General features: G+C 32.4%; 1 protein-coding gene across 1 annotated transcript in view; it reads right to left on the bottom strand.

The window, feature by feature from the left end:
• The window catches only part of LOC107190418 (cholecystokinin receptor type A-like), a 47,773-nt gene extending 35,651 nt beyond the window's left edge, over window positions 1–12,122 (bottom strand). Inside the window, exons 1-2 of the mRNA XM_015579216.1 lie at window positions 11,817–12,122; window positions 2,734–2,848 (exon numbers count right to left, since the gene is read on the bottom strand). Coding sequence (XP_015434702.1) covers window positions 2,734–2,848; window positions 11,817–12,122 — 421 coding nt within the window. The remainder of the gene's footprint in view (window positions 1–2,733; window positions 2,849–11,816) is intronic.
• Between the last annotated feature and the right edge of the window lie 6,475 nt (window positions 12,123–18,597).

The raw sequence follows: 18,597 nt of genomic DNA, 5'->3' as shown, positions 1-18,597 counted from the left end.
TCTTCGAATCTGTTAAGGACTTTAACCGGAACTATTTCAGCTGATAAAGTGGAGTTCATCACGCTTCGTCGAAGACGCATTGCACCGTTTTTGTTCCGCAATGCGATGCACAATTAATTATGTTGAAAATAGACGCCAATTAACAATAGTCGACTGTTTCTCACTTTTCTGTACAAAAATATTCTGGAGGTTTCGATAAGGTGCGATCGATGTAACTTTTGGTACATGAAACTTGATATTAGAAAATATTCTTTTGTGTTCTGTGAAGGCAATACGTATTTAGAGGGAAAGATTGAAATATGTATTGATAGACAGATTATATAATAATTTTCTATACTTAGGTAGTAATTTATTCGTAATTTACAATATGAACAAATTTTCTATACTTTTGAGGCATTGTGAGAGAATTCTGTTTAATATATGCACTTCGATTAATTGATCATTACGATGCAGAGCCTACTAGATAAAGATAACTAGTATTTTAACCATGTCTTGCTTAATACAGAATTATATTATAATTACGTAAGCTTCTTGCATATTAGATTGAGAAATTATCTGTTATGAAGACAATATGTAATACGTACAGTACATATTAGACAAATACTTTTTGCTGTTCCTTGAAATAGGGACTGATGTGAAATTTAGTAACTAATCTGTACAGTAATATTAACAGAAAATCTCTTTTTTCAGTAGTACAGTAAATTCTATGTGATGAAAAGGGGCGGACAAAAATTACACTTTAACAAAATAGAAACAGGTGATAATATAGGTTGTAAATACAAATAACACAATGTAATATTTTGCAGTATATCGTTTTGAATCAATGACTATATATCCCTACCATTTCAAATAATTCACTCCCACTTTTTAACTAAACATACTTAGCGTTTAAATTTCGTTTTAAATAATTTCATTTTTATAATACGATTTAAGTGTCCACTTTGGAATTATAGAAATTTCTGTGTACGGTACATAATTTTTTATATAGCGAGTGCGGTACTGCTAATTAAAAAGATAATTGGGGTATTGTCTAAGTACTTTTTAAACGACAAGAAAATTTGCATACGATTGAAGAAAATTACAGTTTGGTGTTCTTTTCTAAGAAGTTTAATAAGTTCAACATTCAAAATTTGAGAAATATTTTGTTTTAAACTGTAGTATTATTTCACTGAAGAAACATTTAGCATTATTCGACAATTTTTTAAATAAAATTCTTAAATTCGCAACACTGAAGTATACACACACATGCTCATAACAGTGTAAAGGAGAACGTCAAATTGGCATTAATCCATAAAACCAGTTTATCTGGTTCCGAAATAAGATTCATGTGTGTTTATAGAGGTTGAACGTAAAATTCAGATTTACGAAAAACGTAAATCGAGCTGACGTTGTAATTGAACCCCTAGTTCACAGCGTTTGATATCGTTACGTATTATACGAGTTGCCCCGTTTTTATCGTGCAAAGATTGCATCTCTTCACTTATTTACGTTCGTATGCATGCAGTTACGTTAGTAAATATGCACATTTAACGGTGTAAGTGAAGTTGGCCTAATTGAATTTTAATTTTATTATTTCCAGCAAGCAAAATTTAATTAAGACGATAAATTATTGACTAAAGATCTGATGGAGTTGGTAAATTTCATTACAATTAACATTAATATATTCAGTACAGATTTTCGCGTAGAAATATCTTACGAAAAATTTCTTTATATTTCTGTCTGGATAATTAAGATAATGACTATGTACAATTCGAGCGGTCGATCGTAATTTCTTCTTCGAAATTTTCCTGCAGAATGAATGGACGAGAATACGTTTAATTTTTTAGATAACTCCCCGGGAAAAATTCGGGGGATTTAAACGAGGCTCACATTATGCAACGATATCGAGCTTCGCCTGCTAAACTATTTTTTTCTTGCACCTCTGAGATCATTTTTCAAAATATACACCTGACGACTGTTTCCAAATTCAAATATCTTTAACGCGTGAAATTTAATATTCATTTGTTATGATTAGACTGCATATGTTTATGGAAATTCATATCTTCACAGATGACTTTTAGAAAATGTGAGACGAGCAGAAATTGATTATTCTTGTCAGTGATTCTATTAAACTGAAAAAAAAGGAAATGAATTATTTAGTCCACCGTTCTTATAGTCACTGTTTTACTGCATTTTATGTAGTCAGATGTGCTACTAAATAGCCTATAAACATTTGCAGTCTACCTATGATTAAAATTAAATGTAACCACTTTCAACTACGTTTACTTATTGAACTTAATATTTAATAAGACGAAGTTGATAAACTTTGTATCATTTGAACCTTTGGGAATACTTCAGCGAAGACAAGATCTACGGTTTTATAACAATGATAAGTTTTTCTAAAAAGTTGAAACAAAAATTTTAAGACATCTGTATTCCTCAGAATATATTAAAAAATTTACGGCAAAATAAAGTATCAAATTTTTTGCTTAAATATGTGAATGTACAATTTTAGAGTTTATTTAATTGAAATGAAATGTAGCAGGATGGTTTCAATTTGATTACATTATATAATTTTCATATTCATTTAAACTTGAATAGTTATTGAATTTTTAGTGACGTATTTTATAATACTTCAGTTTAAACTGTTGGAAAATATTCTTTTTAAAGAACAGGAATTACAGACTTCGCGAGAATTGAAACAAAAACAACAAGTCTTCCACAATGAATAGAATTTAATTAAACAATACGTACCTTGGAAGTACGATATTAGTTTGCACAACGTAATACCAAAGACGAAGTTCTTCAGAATCTGGCCAAGTAGCGTGAAGGGCATGCAAAAGACACCGAGCAGCAAATCCGAAACTGCCTGGAAATAGAGAAAATAAATTCAAAACTTGGAATTAATTACTGGATTACTAAATTCGTTTGACATCGAGATTAGGTATATTAATAGCGTTTGACGTGGTTTAGTGGAAACGTTTTTATGATATTATGTATTTCGTAAGATAGGAAACCAAATCTGACATAATTAATACCGTGTACATTTCCAAACATGGTAGAATTTATGTCGACTTGACCACTAGACGTGATACAAGTTTCAGTGGCATGTTATAAAATTACTTCTGAGCTGATTGTATTCAGTACAATGACAACTGTACAGGTTTTTTGCAAAGTATATTACGTAATAATTATGTACGAATTAGGATGTAGTTCAGAATAAAGTTAAAAACGAGGCAAATATTTCACCAGCCTCTCGTAAATTACTTTCTTATATGTATACTTTATACACTTGAATATTCTGTAAATACATACAATTCATAGTTTAATTAGCTTTGTGGTCGTTTAAGTATCAGGGAATGGGTACGTTCAATCAAATTCTCGGTAGTCGATCATTTTATTATTCACACGGGTTATATTATTTTTTCATTTTATGATATCATTTTACACGATTGTTTAAGTCGTTTTTGTTCGAAAGAATTTCTTCTGCGAGGGTATACATAAATAACAAGTAGAAAAGTAAAAAAAAAAGAAACACTGTAAGAAATTATACGACTGGTCCTAAAAAAAAAGTAGGACAGAGTTGTAACAGGAAAACGAAGCGTAAGTCGTCAACGTGTCGTCTGACAACAATCGGACTCCCACGGTTTTCAGCAAGCGTACCAACCATACGACTTTAAATATACCACGATTTGCCCTAGAATTAATTTTTGAATTAATAACGTATTCCACAGTTTAGAACCTCCCCCGACAGGCAGGAGTTTTATTGTTCTTGGAAAACAGCCTGATCCAATGAATTAAATGATTGTACTAAAGCTACTTATACATTGGACACATTTATACATGTATATTTATTAAAGATAAGGACGAAAAAAATACATCAAAATGTCAATATAATAAAAGATAATCGTGCTTGTAAATGGGAAAAAACTGAAAATGGTTAATGAAATAATGTTTGATAAAAATGTTGACCAGGCGATGAATAAAGTTCCCGATTTCTGTAATTACAATCTTTCATTCAGAATAACAGATATCTTTTTATTGGCAGTAAAATTAAAAACACAAAATCAGTATGCGTAGCTTGTTACTGCTGCTAATTAAACATTTCACGAAAAATTTATTTTCTTAATCACACGTCAATTTTTACAGCAAAATTTTATCCGATAATTCGAGAGCTAAAATTAACAAGTTCTGTAAGGACACTAACTTTTTTACTATTACAGATTTACAAAGCGTAATCAAAGCATTACAAAACCAGCTTATAATTTCAAAATTAATATTTTTTTATTATAGATACTGAAAGTATTTACGATATATAACGATATATTGTGTAGTTTTGCAATAAAAAAAGCAGTTCTGTTAATAAATTTCATTTATAAAAGTAACGTCAAGTATACCTATTATTAAAAGTGGCCAATTTATTTGCAACGACCTAATACAAGAATTTCCCACTCGCTAATGAGTGCTATATCATTCCTTTCATCAAGAATCACATGAATTATGTGAAGGGAAAAACGTTTGGTTCCGAGCAAACCATTTGAAGAGCTATAAAACACATCGATTATATGTTTTTTGCTGGATGCTCAATATAGTGCACGCGAGACAAACACCGGGACAGCTTATATTTCTGTTCGATATCTGTCCTATCTAGCGAAATCGTATTTTCGCATCACAGAATTTCCGCGGCATGGACACATTTCGACGGAACAGATCACCATTGTCACGCGTATTGTACTGTAAACGAGTTAACGGATGCCAGTCAACTGGAAAATTTGCTTTGCATCAGTGTTACCATAAGATGTGCGATTACGTGTGTAATGCATCGAATTTTTACTTGAATTAGTTCAATGGAATAAAAAATTACGGTAACAAAACTTGTTGCGCCTATATCGTATGATGAAATCACTTTTACTTTGTTACTGTTCAAGTATAAACAACAATTTACATACATGAAGTGGAATTTCGTTTCACGCTGTATTCTGAATATTTTATATACTGAGCTGATGCAAGCCAAGGGAGAAATACAAGAAGGCGACTACGATATAGGGTAATTTTTGTAATTGGACCGAGGTATAGTTCTTTCACATGAAGTTAGAAGACATTGGTAGAGGAAAATATTGCACTGTTTAAGAAGCTCTATCATCCGACTGTATTATTTTTTGCACAAGTATATCGGTGTTCATGTAAACTACGATTGTATGTTGTTTTTTATATGGAACACTACGATTTTTTTGGCATAAATTGATTTCTCGTATCATTCTGCATATAAAAGGTATAAGATAGGGTTACTGAAATCATAATACTTTACTATTATTAGGTTATTTCTACTTAAGCTCATAGTTATGAATTCTATTCGTAGTATGATATTATTTGTTCTTGCAATAATTCAATATAAATTGATAGAAAATTGTGAAATCGATAGTACGCAAACAGTACAGTACAAAGATCAGTGCTAACTGTAAGTAGAAATACTGAATAATAGCCAGACCTGTACCAGTAACACCCCAGAGTATAAGTAAACAATGAGTTTTAAAAGTTGTGTGTTTCCGAAGATAAAGCCGTTTATCAAAAATGTTATTTTATAGTTTTAAATAATTTTTTTTAAATATAGAATCAATAATTTTGTAATGGTTCTCCATGTTTCTTCTGCATTTAATAAATAGTTTAATACTTATGGACGAAGTGTACATACAGATTATGATCACGACGATGAATCCTGGTCATTTCCATTAATTTCGTTATTCATGGACTATTTAACAATTTTATTCGGGAGGACTACCATCGATTTCAAATCTTTTTTCAATGTAAACTTTGAATAAATTCAATATTATACTGTTTCTAGATTCATCAGCAACACCAATAGACTAATAATGCAGCTCATGCTATACAGGGTGTCCTGTAAATCATGATATAAACGAAAAGGAGATGCTGGAGACGTGCAAAAAACAAACTAAAATATCTAGGACAATTTTTTATTAGTAGTATCAAATAATTCATGTTTCATATTTATATTTATTTCGGGAACGTTACTCTTAACACGAAAATCTGGACAGTACATTGAAATGGAGATATCAGTAACTGATATTTGTTATGGCGGTCCAATGGTGCGTTCAATAGGAAATTCAAGCCACCTATGTGAACATACGTGAAATATACACCCCATGTGCACTACCGACCAATGAGATTTCATAATATACAGAGTGTTCCTGTAATAAAGGATTAAATCTTAAGGATATATTTTACTCCTTCTAGTGACAAGCAAATGTCAGGTAAACCTCGATTTATGAGGACTTTACATTTTTCCATTCGTTCAGCGTCGACAAAGTATTTCAACGATTGCATTTTTAAAATTGTTTCTCAGTTGTATAAACAATTCATATCTGATCATTGATATTCCATAGGTTGAACTTTATAATTTTCCTTTTTGAAAATTCATTAAAATTTTCCTCCAAATTAGTTATAAATGAAATCTCAAATACTTACCAATTCGATAAAAATATTAGATTGGTAAGTTAAATACTTGAGTACCTTGTACTCTTCACTGACTACTTGACTGCTTCATTTATGAAATCGAATGAATATTTCTACACAACTTCTGTATTGCTAATGTAAATCCAGTAATATAATACATATTGAAAAAACTCCATAATATTACATAAACTTAAACAACTAAGTTTTTATCACCATATACATAGAAGAATGTTAGGAAAAAGTTGTGTAATTCAGTGACACAAATAATATGATTCTCAATTTTTGTTCGTGAGATTATCCTGTTTCGTATTCTCAGGCTTGTTGACTTTTTGTTTAAATAATAAGAGTTGTTTTGACTATCATATTGTGTTATTGAAATATGTGTAAATGCTGAACTTGGTATGTCGTTTCAAGAATTATTTTTACAAAATCCTAATGTATAGAGTCTCTGTATAACACCCATTAGTCTGGTAAGAAAATCATCGGTACTCTACCAGTCGTAGGCATCGTGACATCGCAATTTTCAAAGAGAAGAAACTCGGCGGAAAAGTTGTTAATCCTCCCCGTTCATTCTCGAGTACGACTTCGTCGGTGTTTTCAAGATGCGCAGACTGTTGATTTGCATTACGAAAGGATTTCAGATTTGCGTGAGAAAATACGGTCAACCAAGTCAGCAATTTCTGTAATATCGCACTCTACAACAAGCAGAAAACTTTGTCCGAATAAGAATTCAATTCATTTAGTCGTGAAATGTTAAGAAATTTCAAACATCTCGTGGTGTCCTCGTCTAAATAAACATTTAGATATTAGAACGCACACACGAAATGAAATCGTGCACCACACAGGGCACTTGTAGGAGCTTGTAAGAAGCAAAACTAAATGCACAATCTATCGTTTACGTTGCTGAAAAGAATTAAGGGTAGCTAACGTGGGCGGTTCTATTCTATGTATATCCAGACCAAGCAAAAACCAAAAACCAAGACAAGTACTGTAGGTTTGCTAAATAAATATTTTTACCCTACACTACGAACACTGTTAACACCTAGCAAAGAGTCAAGTCAGTACAGTAGACTCTAACTATCTTGTCACTAAACATATTGCCACGCGAGGAACTTCCCCTTCACACGTAATTTCTACCACACAACTTCGCTCTCCTACCACGTTGCCTACGCAACAAATAAAAATGTTGAGTACATTTTTTTCATACGATTTTCCACTTTTGCGAAGATCGAATTTGAATGTCCATTGGTTACGTGCGCTATTGAATAGGAGTCCGCCATCGTGTCTGCTCATGACCTATCGTTTCTACTTATTGCGAGCACGAATGCATACATACATATTAGATAAATTTCCAAAGTCGATATTCTTGGAAACTTCCAATATGAATAAATTTGATCCCAGACTATTGACTTTCTTTTGTGCGAGGAATCTACCTTCCGCTTTTATCACAATTTCGGACACACCTTGTTTAATATTACATATCGAATTTAATACTTTATACTATTTATTAATAATAAATATAATTATAGAATATTTATGTGTTCAGAGTGAAACTAATTTGCTTTTGGCTTGGATTTACAATTTGCGAGAACAAACTTCAGTTTATATCACAATCACGAGGAATTCAGAACATTTTTACAATGAACAAAAACGTTCGTCCTCACTGAAAACAATCAAGATCTGAAGCAGAATGCAAAAATTTTCAATCAAAACGACTTTTTCTACAGTGCTCCATACAAAAATATTTATTCTCGCGGTCAATCCTTGAAATTGCAGTCACTCCGACATATTCAATATAAATATTTTCTTCTACCTTGTAAAAAGGAACGCGTACAGTGATTTCAATATATTGCTTTGTGATTCTATAACGCATTTCCGTGACTCAATGCTAATTGGTTTAGCTTCTTGGATATTGAAGAAACCTACCATACGAAGTACCTGCCGCAAAAGTTTAGTATAAACTAAAGAATTTGAAAAATTCTAAATGGTTGAACGGTTTGTTTCGTGAAATGAAAGCGTAAGAAAAACGAGTGTAACGTAAGCCATTATGCAGAAAGTAAAACTACTTTGGTACTAATTAAAATAGACTTTGTAAAAAAAAAAGGAATTCTAACGTTCCTAAAAATAAACACAGCCAAGCGTAATTTACACTCCGTGGCGAGGAATGCTTCCAATTTTCTTTTCTTCTTTCAAAAGGATACACCAGGTGGAAGGTTTGAAATATTCATGGTACTGTGAAAATTCATTGAAATGAAAGTACATTGATCAAATACTCCTTTATTACCTGAGTATACATATATTATTTATGGAACACAAGAAAGTTTTATCTTCAAAAATTAATCCCTTATGCAAAATTTCCGGCTTTATATGAACTGCATTTTTCGTTGCCTTCTTTTCAATTTTGGAGATTCTTACCTACATAATATGTATAAATATACACAGAAGTATATACATATACATACATTCTATTTTTGGATAACAACTTATAAGACCACCATAAATGGTTGCCATTTAAGATTGTCTTATAATTTGTTATCCAAAAATAGAAAGTATGTTTCTAATTTACTATGAAAATATATAGTGTATTAATTTTCTAATTAAAAATAATTCTGTTAAGTGTTCACGTTCTAAATTACCAGGAGTTCTTGACAGATATGGGTATATGGTTTTACGGAAAGATATTTTTGCAATTCTTTTCAACTTCCAAACTGCTGTATTTTGATAATTCTATGCAAATTTCAGTTTTAATATTTTTACTTAAACGTATCAGAATTTGCTTTTGCTTCAGGATATTGCATTTTTTTCAATGTTCAAGATTTGTCACTCAATTGCTTTTTTATATATCGATTTAAAAAAATATGAATCAGTTCCTCATGCTTCGTGTGTTTTAGTGTATCGTGGTTTAAGTTACCTCTGAAATATTATCGGTTCCACAAATGTTTTTTTATTTTCATCGCGCACGTAGTATTCTTCTATGAAGTTTAAGTAATTTAATTTATAAGGTGTGAAAGTTATTGTTAAGTTATTTTATTTATAAGTGTATAAAAATAAAAGTGTATTTTTATTTATAAGGTGTTTTAAATAATATTTGCAGTATGTAAGACAAATATTTTTTAAATTTCTTTCTAATGAAAGTTAATTTTACTTAAAATTACGACTTTTGGCGATTCGAAGAATGTAATTGAATTTAACTAGGTATTGTATAAATGTCTAGGAATTATATTATTATACATAAAGATAATTTGGGATACTCACCTGTGCATATCATTTCAAATAAGCAGCACAAAAAGTAGACATTTTCCAAATCGCCATTACTTTAACAATATTCCCGGGTTAATTGTCCTATTACATTCTCGAACATGACACTCGTAACTTTCGTATCCTTTTTAACATCTAGGCTATTTTTAACGTATAACTTATGTACTTAAAGTAACAATGTACCACAAGTTATCACACCTCGTTGAACTTTTTCGCTTATACGTTCCGCAACTTTTCGTAATATCGTTCATTCGTCACTTTTACGTTGTCATTTTTCTAGTTTCAACAACGAAAAATACCTATGACGTCTATTCGCCATAAAAGTCAAACTCTTTCCGTAGAATATTCCGACGGGCAACTTGAATAAAGTTACACAACTCGAAAATGATAATAATCCCTTGACTAACGACGTTAATCGAATTATTTTTTCACGCGGACCTTTCAAGAGCAGTTTTAATTCTTTACCAAAAGTACGAGTCACTGAAAAAATACATGTCGAATATTTTTCTATGTACCGCATCATCCTAAATTTCATTAAAATCGGCGTGTCATAGTTGGGTGATATTCCCTGTAAGTTCCTTACACAGTAGTTGGTAGAAAGACATACTGTAACTGTGACCCTCTTTATCTTACTTAAGTTGACATTGAGAAATTTGAAAATTCTAGAGTTGCTGGTCTCGGAATTGTTTACGTCAATAATGTAAACAGTAATGAACAACATTGTACTTGCGATCTGCTCGTTGTTGTCGAAGCAAACCAAAGCGTCACATCTTTCAGCTCTTTACTTAACCACTTTGATAGACTCTGTGAAGTTCCATTTGACAAAGAATACGTTGCTATTACGAAGTTTCCACCCCTAAATCGATTACTTTGTCCGCAGAAGCGGTGCTAGGTTTGCACCAAGCCTTACGGACTAATCATCTTTTAAAAATACATTCATGGAGTAACTGTTGGCCAGAAATAGGTATAACAAAAGTGTTATAGGTCCCAAAAATGGGTCAGTTGTGAGGTGATTTGTATCAAGTTTTTCCTTAGCAAAAATGTTATCCGAGGCTTTGTTAACGAGATATTAACGAAAAACCTCCACCAATCAGAGCGGGAGTTTGCCGGCCGAGACAAAAATTCATTATGAAACAATTAATTATTAAAAATATTCAAATAAATATTTGTCAGTATAAATAAATATTCGACAAAGCCTAAAAAAAGTGTGGTTAGAAAAAAAAATAGAAATAAAATTGTCACTCAGGGTAATAAATTGTTAAATTAAGTTGATTTTTACGTGAAAGGTTATTTCACGTAAAATTAATTTATGTTGGTAAGTGTAAGTGACAAAGTGAAAGTACTTTAGAAGCAATCGATCAGAAGTTGATCTATCTATCGCTATTTATACAGGGTGAATCTCTCGCTGCTAGGGTCGAGAGGCAAGCCACCTGTTTGGTCATTTAAGAGTCGCTAGCTACTTCTGCTAGCGACTCTTAAATGACACATAGGCTGCTCAGCAGGGGTAAGCTATCGTTGACACGTTTATAGTCACGGCAGTTAAACGACAAAGCAGCTTGCCTCTCGATCCTAGCAACGAACGATTCACTCTATATTTCAATTGTCTTTCGATGATTGACCCCATTTTTAATTGGTTTCCATGGCGACGCTCGCATTTATTTGTCTCATGACGTTGTTTTGGAAGAAATGTTCCACGAAACCACCTATACCTCGAATTTTATGCATTTATTGAAACTGTTAATGTTCGAGATGACAATGCAACGAAAATATTATTGAAATTCAATGAAACCGATACTTTATTTTGAACATGAAAAGACACTCGATAAAGCGAACGCATTTCTGTTTAGTTTTCATCTCTGTAAATTCGTATAGAAAACTGCGAATTTGCATAAACATTCGAGGGGTACTTGTAATTTTAATACAGATTGTAAAATATTACGATATTCTTTCGCAGAATAGAAATATGTTTACTAAATCGAAATTGTCAAATTTGAATTTTCACGCGGAATAAAATCTGACGGTCGTGGAAAATGTTATCAGCAAACAAAAATAAATTAGCAGACACGGGTAAAGGGTTGACGGAAATGTCAACAGTAAAATTTACTCACCAGATTCAACAAATAAACGTTGGTAACCGTTCTCATCCTCTTGTTGCGCGCCAATGTGATCAAAACCAGCGAATTTCCGACCACTGAGAGTAGAAATATCGTTCCGTATAATGGAATAATTAAAGTTTCCAATAGGTTATCATGACTGGGCTTCGCGTTGGCTGGTAATGTGACATTCGCGACGATCGACGTCATTGTTGACAGTTGCCCTACACTGTTGACATACGATTGATTCGTGTCTAAATTACCCAGGTAATCGAGGGATGGTGATGCGTTACCGGACGTATTGTAACCGAAAAATGACATCTTGGCGACGTCCGTTATTGTATCTCATTCCCTACGTTCACTTCGATGATGGTTTATCAACTGTGTTGACTTGTTATCTTGTGAAGTATCAGCCGATTCAAATTGAACAATTGGTTCATTTATGAATATTTTCATGAAACAAACTCTGGCACGTTGAAATTGTTTAGAAGAATTACATTCTACGCGCTTTTATGCGGTGGCGAACGATGGATTTTATTGTTTCTTCGATGTTTCTAACTTTGAGACTATTTCCATAGAATTCCTCGAAGGATCTGAAAAACAAAAGAAGAACGTAGTGTTAAATTTTGTTCGAGTTTATTATTTTAAATTTATAATTATCTTGAGATATTCGAGCTAATAGACGTGGAATATTTAACAATTGTTCAAATTTTATAACTGTCTACAAAGTGGGTCGCACACGTCGAGACATTATTGAATTATGCTACCATAAAGGAGTAACATGCTGCTGGCAAGCGTTCGTTCATTCGTCAACAATTGTGCCTATTCTTATGAAAGTGGTGTAAGTCAAAAAACCAAAAACATTGCGGTATTTAGACTTATACATCAATATTATGAAAGAATTTTCAAAATGATAAATGCATGACGTACGCCACATTCATAATCACCGGCACCATTGTAAAATAATTTTTATCAAGACGACAAATCACGGTTTTCACTAAACCATCGTATTCGCCAGACTTTATGCCGACGAACTTTTCCTTACTACCAAAGTTTCAAATCGTTACGTAAAGGAAGAGGAACGACTTTACATCTGTCATCCAAGTTGAAATAACCTGAGGCTCCTGAACACTATTCCGGAAGAAGATTTTGACCGAGCGTTTCGAAATCAAACTGTGTATAGAAAAAAAAAACATATACAAACCGTGACAAAAAGATAGGTTCATTAACATTTATTTACCTTACGCTTCTTATGTATCGTAGAGTTCTTTGATTTTGTTTCTGTAGTTGTATTTGACGCCATAATTGTTATATTATTTAACAGAACTAATTTATTTTTAGACATCATTATCTAAAAAAAGCATCATGTGAAATGCTAATATGAAAAATAGATGAATTTTGTCTTGCCTATTACGACGCAATAATATTTTCATCGTACAAAATATATGGGGTGTCTCAGACCGGGTAGTATAACCGGGCAGGAGACCATTCTATGTATAAGAAAAAATAAGTCGAAAATAAAAATAATAACATTATTATCGCATGATGCTTCAATCTTGAAAATTTTTCGCATACAAAGGCAATACAATAGGACTTGGCTAACGCGTCTGTTGCTTGTAGGCCGTTTCTACTTACTGCCAGCGCGAATACACACGTTTCAGATGCATGTTCAAACCCCATTTTTTTGGAAAATAAAACCTCAAAGAAAGAAAATTTATTCTTTTTTTCGACTTATTTTTTCTTATAAAATTATCTCTTGTCTGGTTGTATTACCTGACCAAAGATAGTTTGTATACTGGAATAATGTCATATAAAATAATTGAATTCAACTCTGTTATCATACTCTGTGTATTCACTTGCTGAAACTAATAATTAAGTTTTGATCGCCGTTGGCAGGTCGAATGCCGGTCGCCTGAGACGACTAAGGAAGTCATCGTGTTAATCGTGTTACTAGTGACTTACAGGCCGGGACAAAAAGGTAAAACACATCAGATTTTTCCAACTTTTCCACGCAACGGTATATGTATACTATGTATATCTACATTTTACATCGTATGTATTTCAGGTTCATATATTTAAGGCCATCATTTATATCATGAAACTATATATTTTTCAGTGTTTTTGAAGAAAAATGTTTATTTCTGGGAAATTAAAGATATAGGAGATAATTTTTACCGACTACTGAACATTTTGGCCCTAACGACTTCTCAAGAAATGTAAAAACCGGAATCGAAGTCTCCGATAATATTCTTTAATTATACAATTTGGAAACCTTATTGCATAAAGTAGAAACTTACTTAACAATATGCGCGTGTATCTATCAAATTTTCAATATTCGATCACCTCGCGAATTAACTACAGGGAAAAGATTTTATTTTGCACTTCTGAAATATTTTTGCGTAACGAATTACCACGTTTTTACATGGAACATCATTTGGATCGAACTCTGCATTAGGTTGTTGCAAAGTAAATCTTATTCTTGCATTGTAAAGTTTCATCGACTACAACTTATTTTGAGAAAAAGACTTACCAAAGTAAAATCCATCTTTTTCGTCACAGTTTAATTAAACACTAAATGATTTTACATACATTTATAATTTACGCTGGACGCATATATACGTCGTTCGTCTGCAAAGGGTTAAGATCAATGGAAAATATTTATTATGCTAATGGTCTTATGGGGCTGAAACAAATATCATTGGTTTCACTATTCCAAGCTCTATCACTCTGCTGAACTTCATTAGAAAGCCAGCGTTACACCATAGGACCACTTCGTGTCAGTGCCGAGGAGCCTTCGAACACTCATCCAGGATTTACTATCTCTGTTAATAACTTTTAATAACGTTGAACTGTTGCTGCTTCCATCATTCAGAATAGCTCCCCTCACTTTCAATAACTTTTAATGAATTTTCTGATCGGAATAAAATTTTCCCCGTCGATAAAATAATACGAACCTATAATACCAACTTAAAAGGACGGTCATTACCTTTGCATACACCTAATAATGATATTCAATCAGGGATTTTATTAATCCTTTATATTGGAAATTTGCAAAAATATTTATTTGACTTCTACGGGCTTTAACACTAAAAATACCAAACCCGTAAAAATTACGGATTGCAGATTTCGTATTTTACAATTACTGAAATTATAATAGTCCTTTTAGCGGAATTTGTGTTTGCTTTTAATTTACTATAGATATACATTTTACGTTATAGTCGATTATGTTAGGTTATATTGTATATTACGTATATTACAATATTATACCAATTTAAATTAGTATTCATTTATCTCTACCATCGATGAAATGATAGAAGTCGCTTGTAGCTATAAATTCAATAGAAGTTCCAAAGTTGCAAAGTGGCTTGCTATCTGTAACAGTTCCGAACTTCACATATGTATAATATTTTCAAGGAGACTGCTTCTGACATTTGCATACCAGAAATCGCAACATACTGTTACATGTGATATCACGCAGCAAACCGTACATATATCTGCACATTATGGACACCGCTGTGATAAATGTATTTCGCGAATATGGTACACCTTGCATGGAATGAGTCACGGAATTGTTGGCGGAGGCTACAATGCGATGAATTTATGCAAAATGAATAAACGATGAACCAGCTTTAATATACTGTTATTGCAAACGAAACAATTGCATGCATGGGTGAAATTGTGCATTAATATTATGATCTGTGATCCATCAATTACCACACTTTCTGTAAATAATTCTTTGATTGAATTAATCGATTAATAGAATGGCTGTTACAGTGACAACCTATTCGCGACACTATTGAATTTAATGAGGCAATACTCAATCGTTACAGCAATAAGTAGATCATGGATGTTTATACACAGTGTGTCTCAGCAGTTTCTGAATTGAAGTTAAAACAGCAATTTTTCGTGTGTATTCGCGTTTTTTACCAGCAATTATTGAAAGTTGTTTCCTTCTGAAGTGATACGTTGTTCACTATAATTATACAAACACTGGAAATGGCTCTGTTAATTCTTCTTTAAGATTACGGCAAAAGTAGTCATCGAAGCCCTGTGCATATCAAAACGATTTTAGATTGCCGTTTATAGTGGTTAATCAGAGTGCAACAAAACCTTTGGAACCAAAATGTTTATAAACTTGTGGCTCGAGAAGCCAAAAATTTCGACCGTCATCCTCTTCATCATCTTCAAGAAGAATTATCAGAATCATTTTCAGAATTTCGATAATTATTGTAAACAGTATATTTTTTTTACAAGTTTTCAAACTATTTTAAATATTTAATTATAAACAGCATTAACAATTATTGTACTGAAAACTGATACTTTAGTCTCAGTTTGAAAACTTTCGGGACAGATTATATGAATCCATAGCTTTACATGTAGACTAAATAGCTGACTGTGCCTGCCATTACTTGGGCTTTAGAGGGGGTGGGGTTTAGGGATGATTAGGTGAAATCCCACAGTATTTATTCTAGAGTTTCGAAGAATATTCATGTCAAATTTGGTGCAGACACGTTGAACAGAATAGAAGCCTTTATCTAACAAACATACATTTCTTGACTTTTATGTATACATAGATATTTAGGACAGAAATCTAATGAAAACTTATTTCTTCCATCAAAGGTTTTATGTAAAAATACAAGGAAAGCAATAAAGTAAAATCTTATTGTTTTGCAGATTCAAATCTAATATAAACTAACCAAATTCGCAGTCGGGTAATATAAGCATATAATTTGATTATTTATAATCAGACTTGGGATGTTTATGCATTTGTAATTTCCCTTAACTTGAAAAATACAATAGAGTGAAGATTTTAATAAAGTTCAATACTATTGCTGTGTTATTATTAACGTGGTAAAGTCTCTGATATAAAATTCTAAATTCTGTCCCACTTTAGTTTTTAGATACTGTATCTGAAATCCTGAATTTGCATAAGCTTCCGCGGTTTATTTATAATAAAATCATAGAGGGACATATTTTATCGCGACATTATCTTAGAAATGACAATTTCGTCAATCGATATTATAGCTTCCTGATCTTTAGTCTTCATTTCACTAGTGGAATAAATTATGGCATCCACAGAATACTTGAAAATTTCACAAACTTGCGATGTTTATGTAATTTTCAAAACTGTTGTAATAATTTAAAATAATGAAACTTCTTTTTCGAGTTCTGTCTGCGATCAAACGCAATATTGTATGACTTCTGTTTGCTTCGAGTAAAAGTCGTTATACATTTGCTTTTGAGCGAAACACTATAGTTGCAGAGAAAACGATTTTTTTTGCCGACTATTCTCTGTCTTCCTCTGCACGGCAATTTAATTAAAAACTTTCGTGGAATGGCAGCTTTGATAATAAAAGGCCTTTAGAGGAAAAAGCTCGGAAGCTTGGCTGGATTAATATTACACCGAACAACCGATCGGGTTCGAATCGCTAGATGCAAGACTTTTCCCAGAATTAATGAGATAAAATACTAATAAATGAAAGATACTGAAAAAAACAACGCAGCTGACGATTTCTCAGTGGAAACGTTAGAATAATGGGGAATCGAACATCCGAGAGGAACATGATTGAATTTAACGGCTTAAGGGGACAAGACAGTAGATTAGGTAAAAGTACAGCCTTTCTTTGGGAATAAATCACAATGAAATGAATAAAAATTGCGACTAGTACATTTGGGTAATGTTTATTAATACTATAAACTGTAAAAAGATTTTTTGTGGTAATATACGTGTGGTATACATAATGGTGTTACAGTCGTTTGATGTGCACGCGTTTTTTCGGAGGTTTAAATCGATTTGAAGAAAATTAAGCATAAGCATATAAATCATGTCTACTTAGTTAAGGACTGAACCTACACATAAGTCTGTAAAAACTTCTGTTTTGACAAAAAGATATAAAATAGCTTTTTTTCAATGAAAAGTCACGTTTCTTAAAACATTTGCCGTTTTACAGACGACACTTCCATAATTCTGATTTTTTTCTTTTTCAATAAGTTCAGTGTAGCTCGGGGGGCCTATAGAGTGCCAAATTTTCCAGGATATTTTGTAGTTCAATTTTTTACAGCCAGAATCACTACAAAACCACAGCAGCTCTAGAGAAAAAAACGCTTATACATCTGACGACTGTAGCGCCGTTACATATACGTCTACACTATCCAAAAAATTGTTTATAGTTGATAGTATTAATAAATGTTTCCCAAATGTACTAGTCACAATGTGTATTTATTTCCTTGGAACTAATTCCTAAAGAAGTTTTATTTTTACAAATTGTAAGCCTACGTCTACACCTAGTCCCTTTAATTGGAGACAGCAAAAAAAAGTGGAATTCATCTCGCATCAGTTTCGAGCTACTCCACGAATTTTATCATCTCGTTGAGATTTTACCTCTCGGGACGATTAAATTCGGTTCCTTATTCAGATGGAGTGACACGTAAAAAATGTGCCGCAGTATAATCCTTCTCTGAAGATATATTAATGTCAAACCTCCATGCCAAATGAGATTTAATTCTGATGACAGCGACATTAATAAGAAGGCGCCTGTTAAAGCACAACACTGCGGCAAAAACTAATTTCTGCACAATGTGACTTATTCGAGCGTATGACAAAAACGGGAGCCACTGAAATTTCCGAGGATAAATGTTTCCAGGGATTCATATTTTAAGGGAATTCTGTACAATAAAAACTCGACTGCAATTGTAGTTACTCATTATTAGGCGTAATACTGATTTGGAATGACGTATGATATTTGTACTATGTTTATTTTTTATATTTAACATTGCAAATAACAGTTTTTAAAAA

The sequence above is a fragment of the Dufourea novaeangliae genome, unplaced genomic scaffold (genome assembly GCF_001272555.1).
Source record: "Dufourea novaeangliae isolate 0120121106 unplaced genomic scaffold, ASM127255v1 scaffold199, whole genome shotgun sequence".
Lineage (NCBI taxonomy): Eukaryota > Metazoa > Arthropoda > Insecta > Hymenoptera > Halictidae > Dufourea > Dufourea novaeangliae.
Note: the sequence above shows the minus strand (reverse complement) of the source record. Positions and strands in the feature narration are given on the sequence as shown.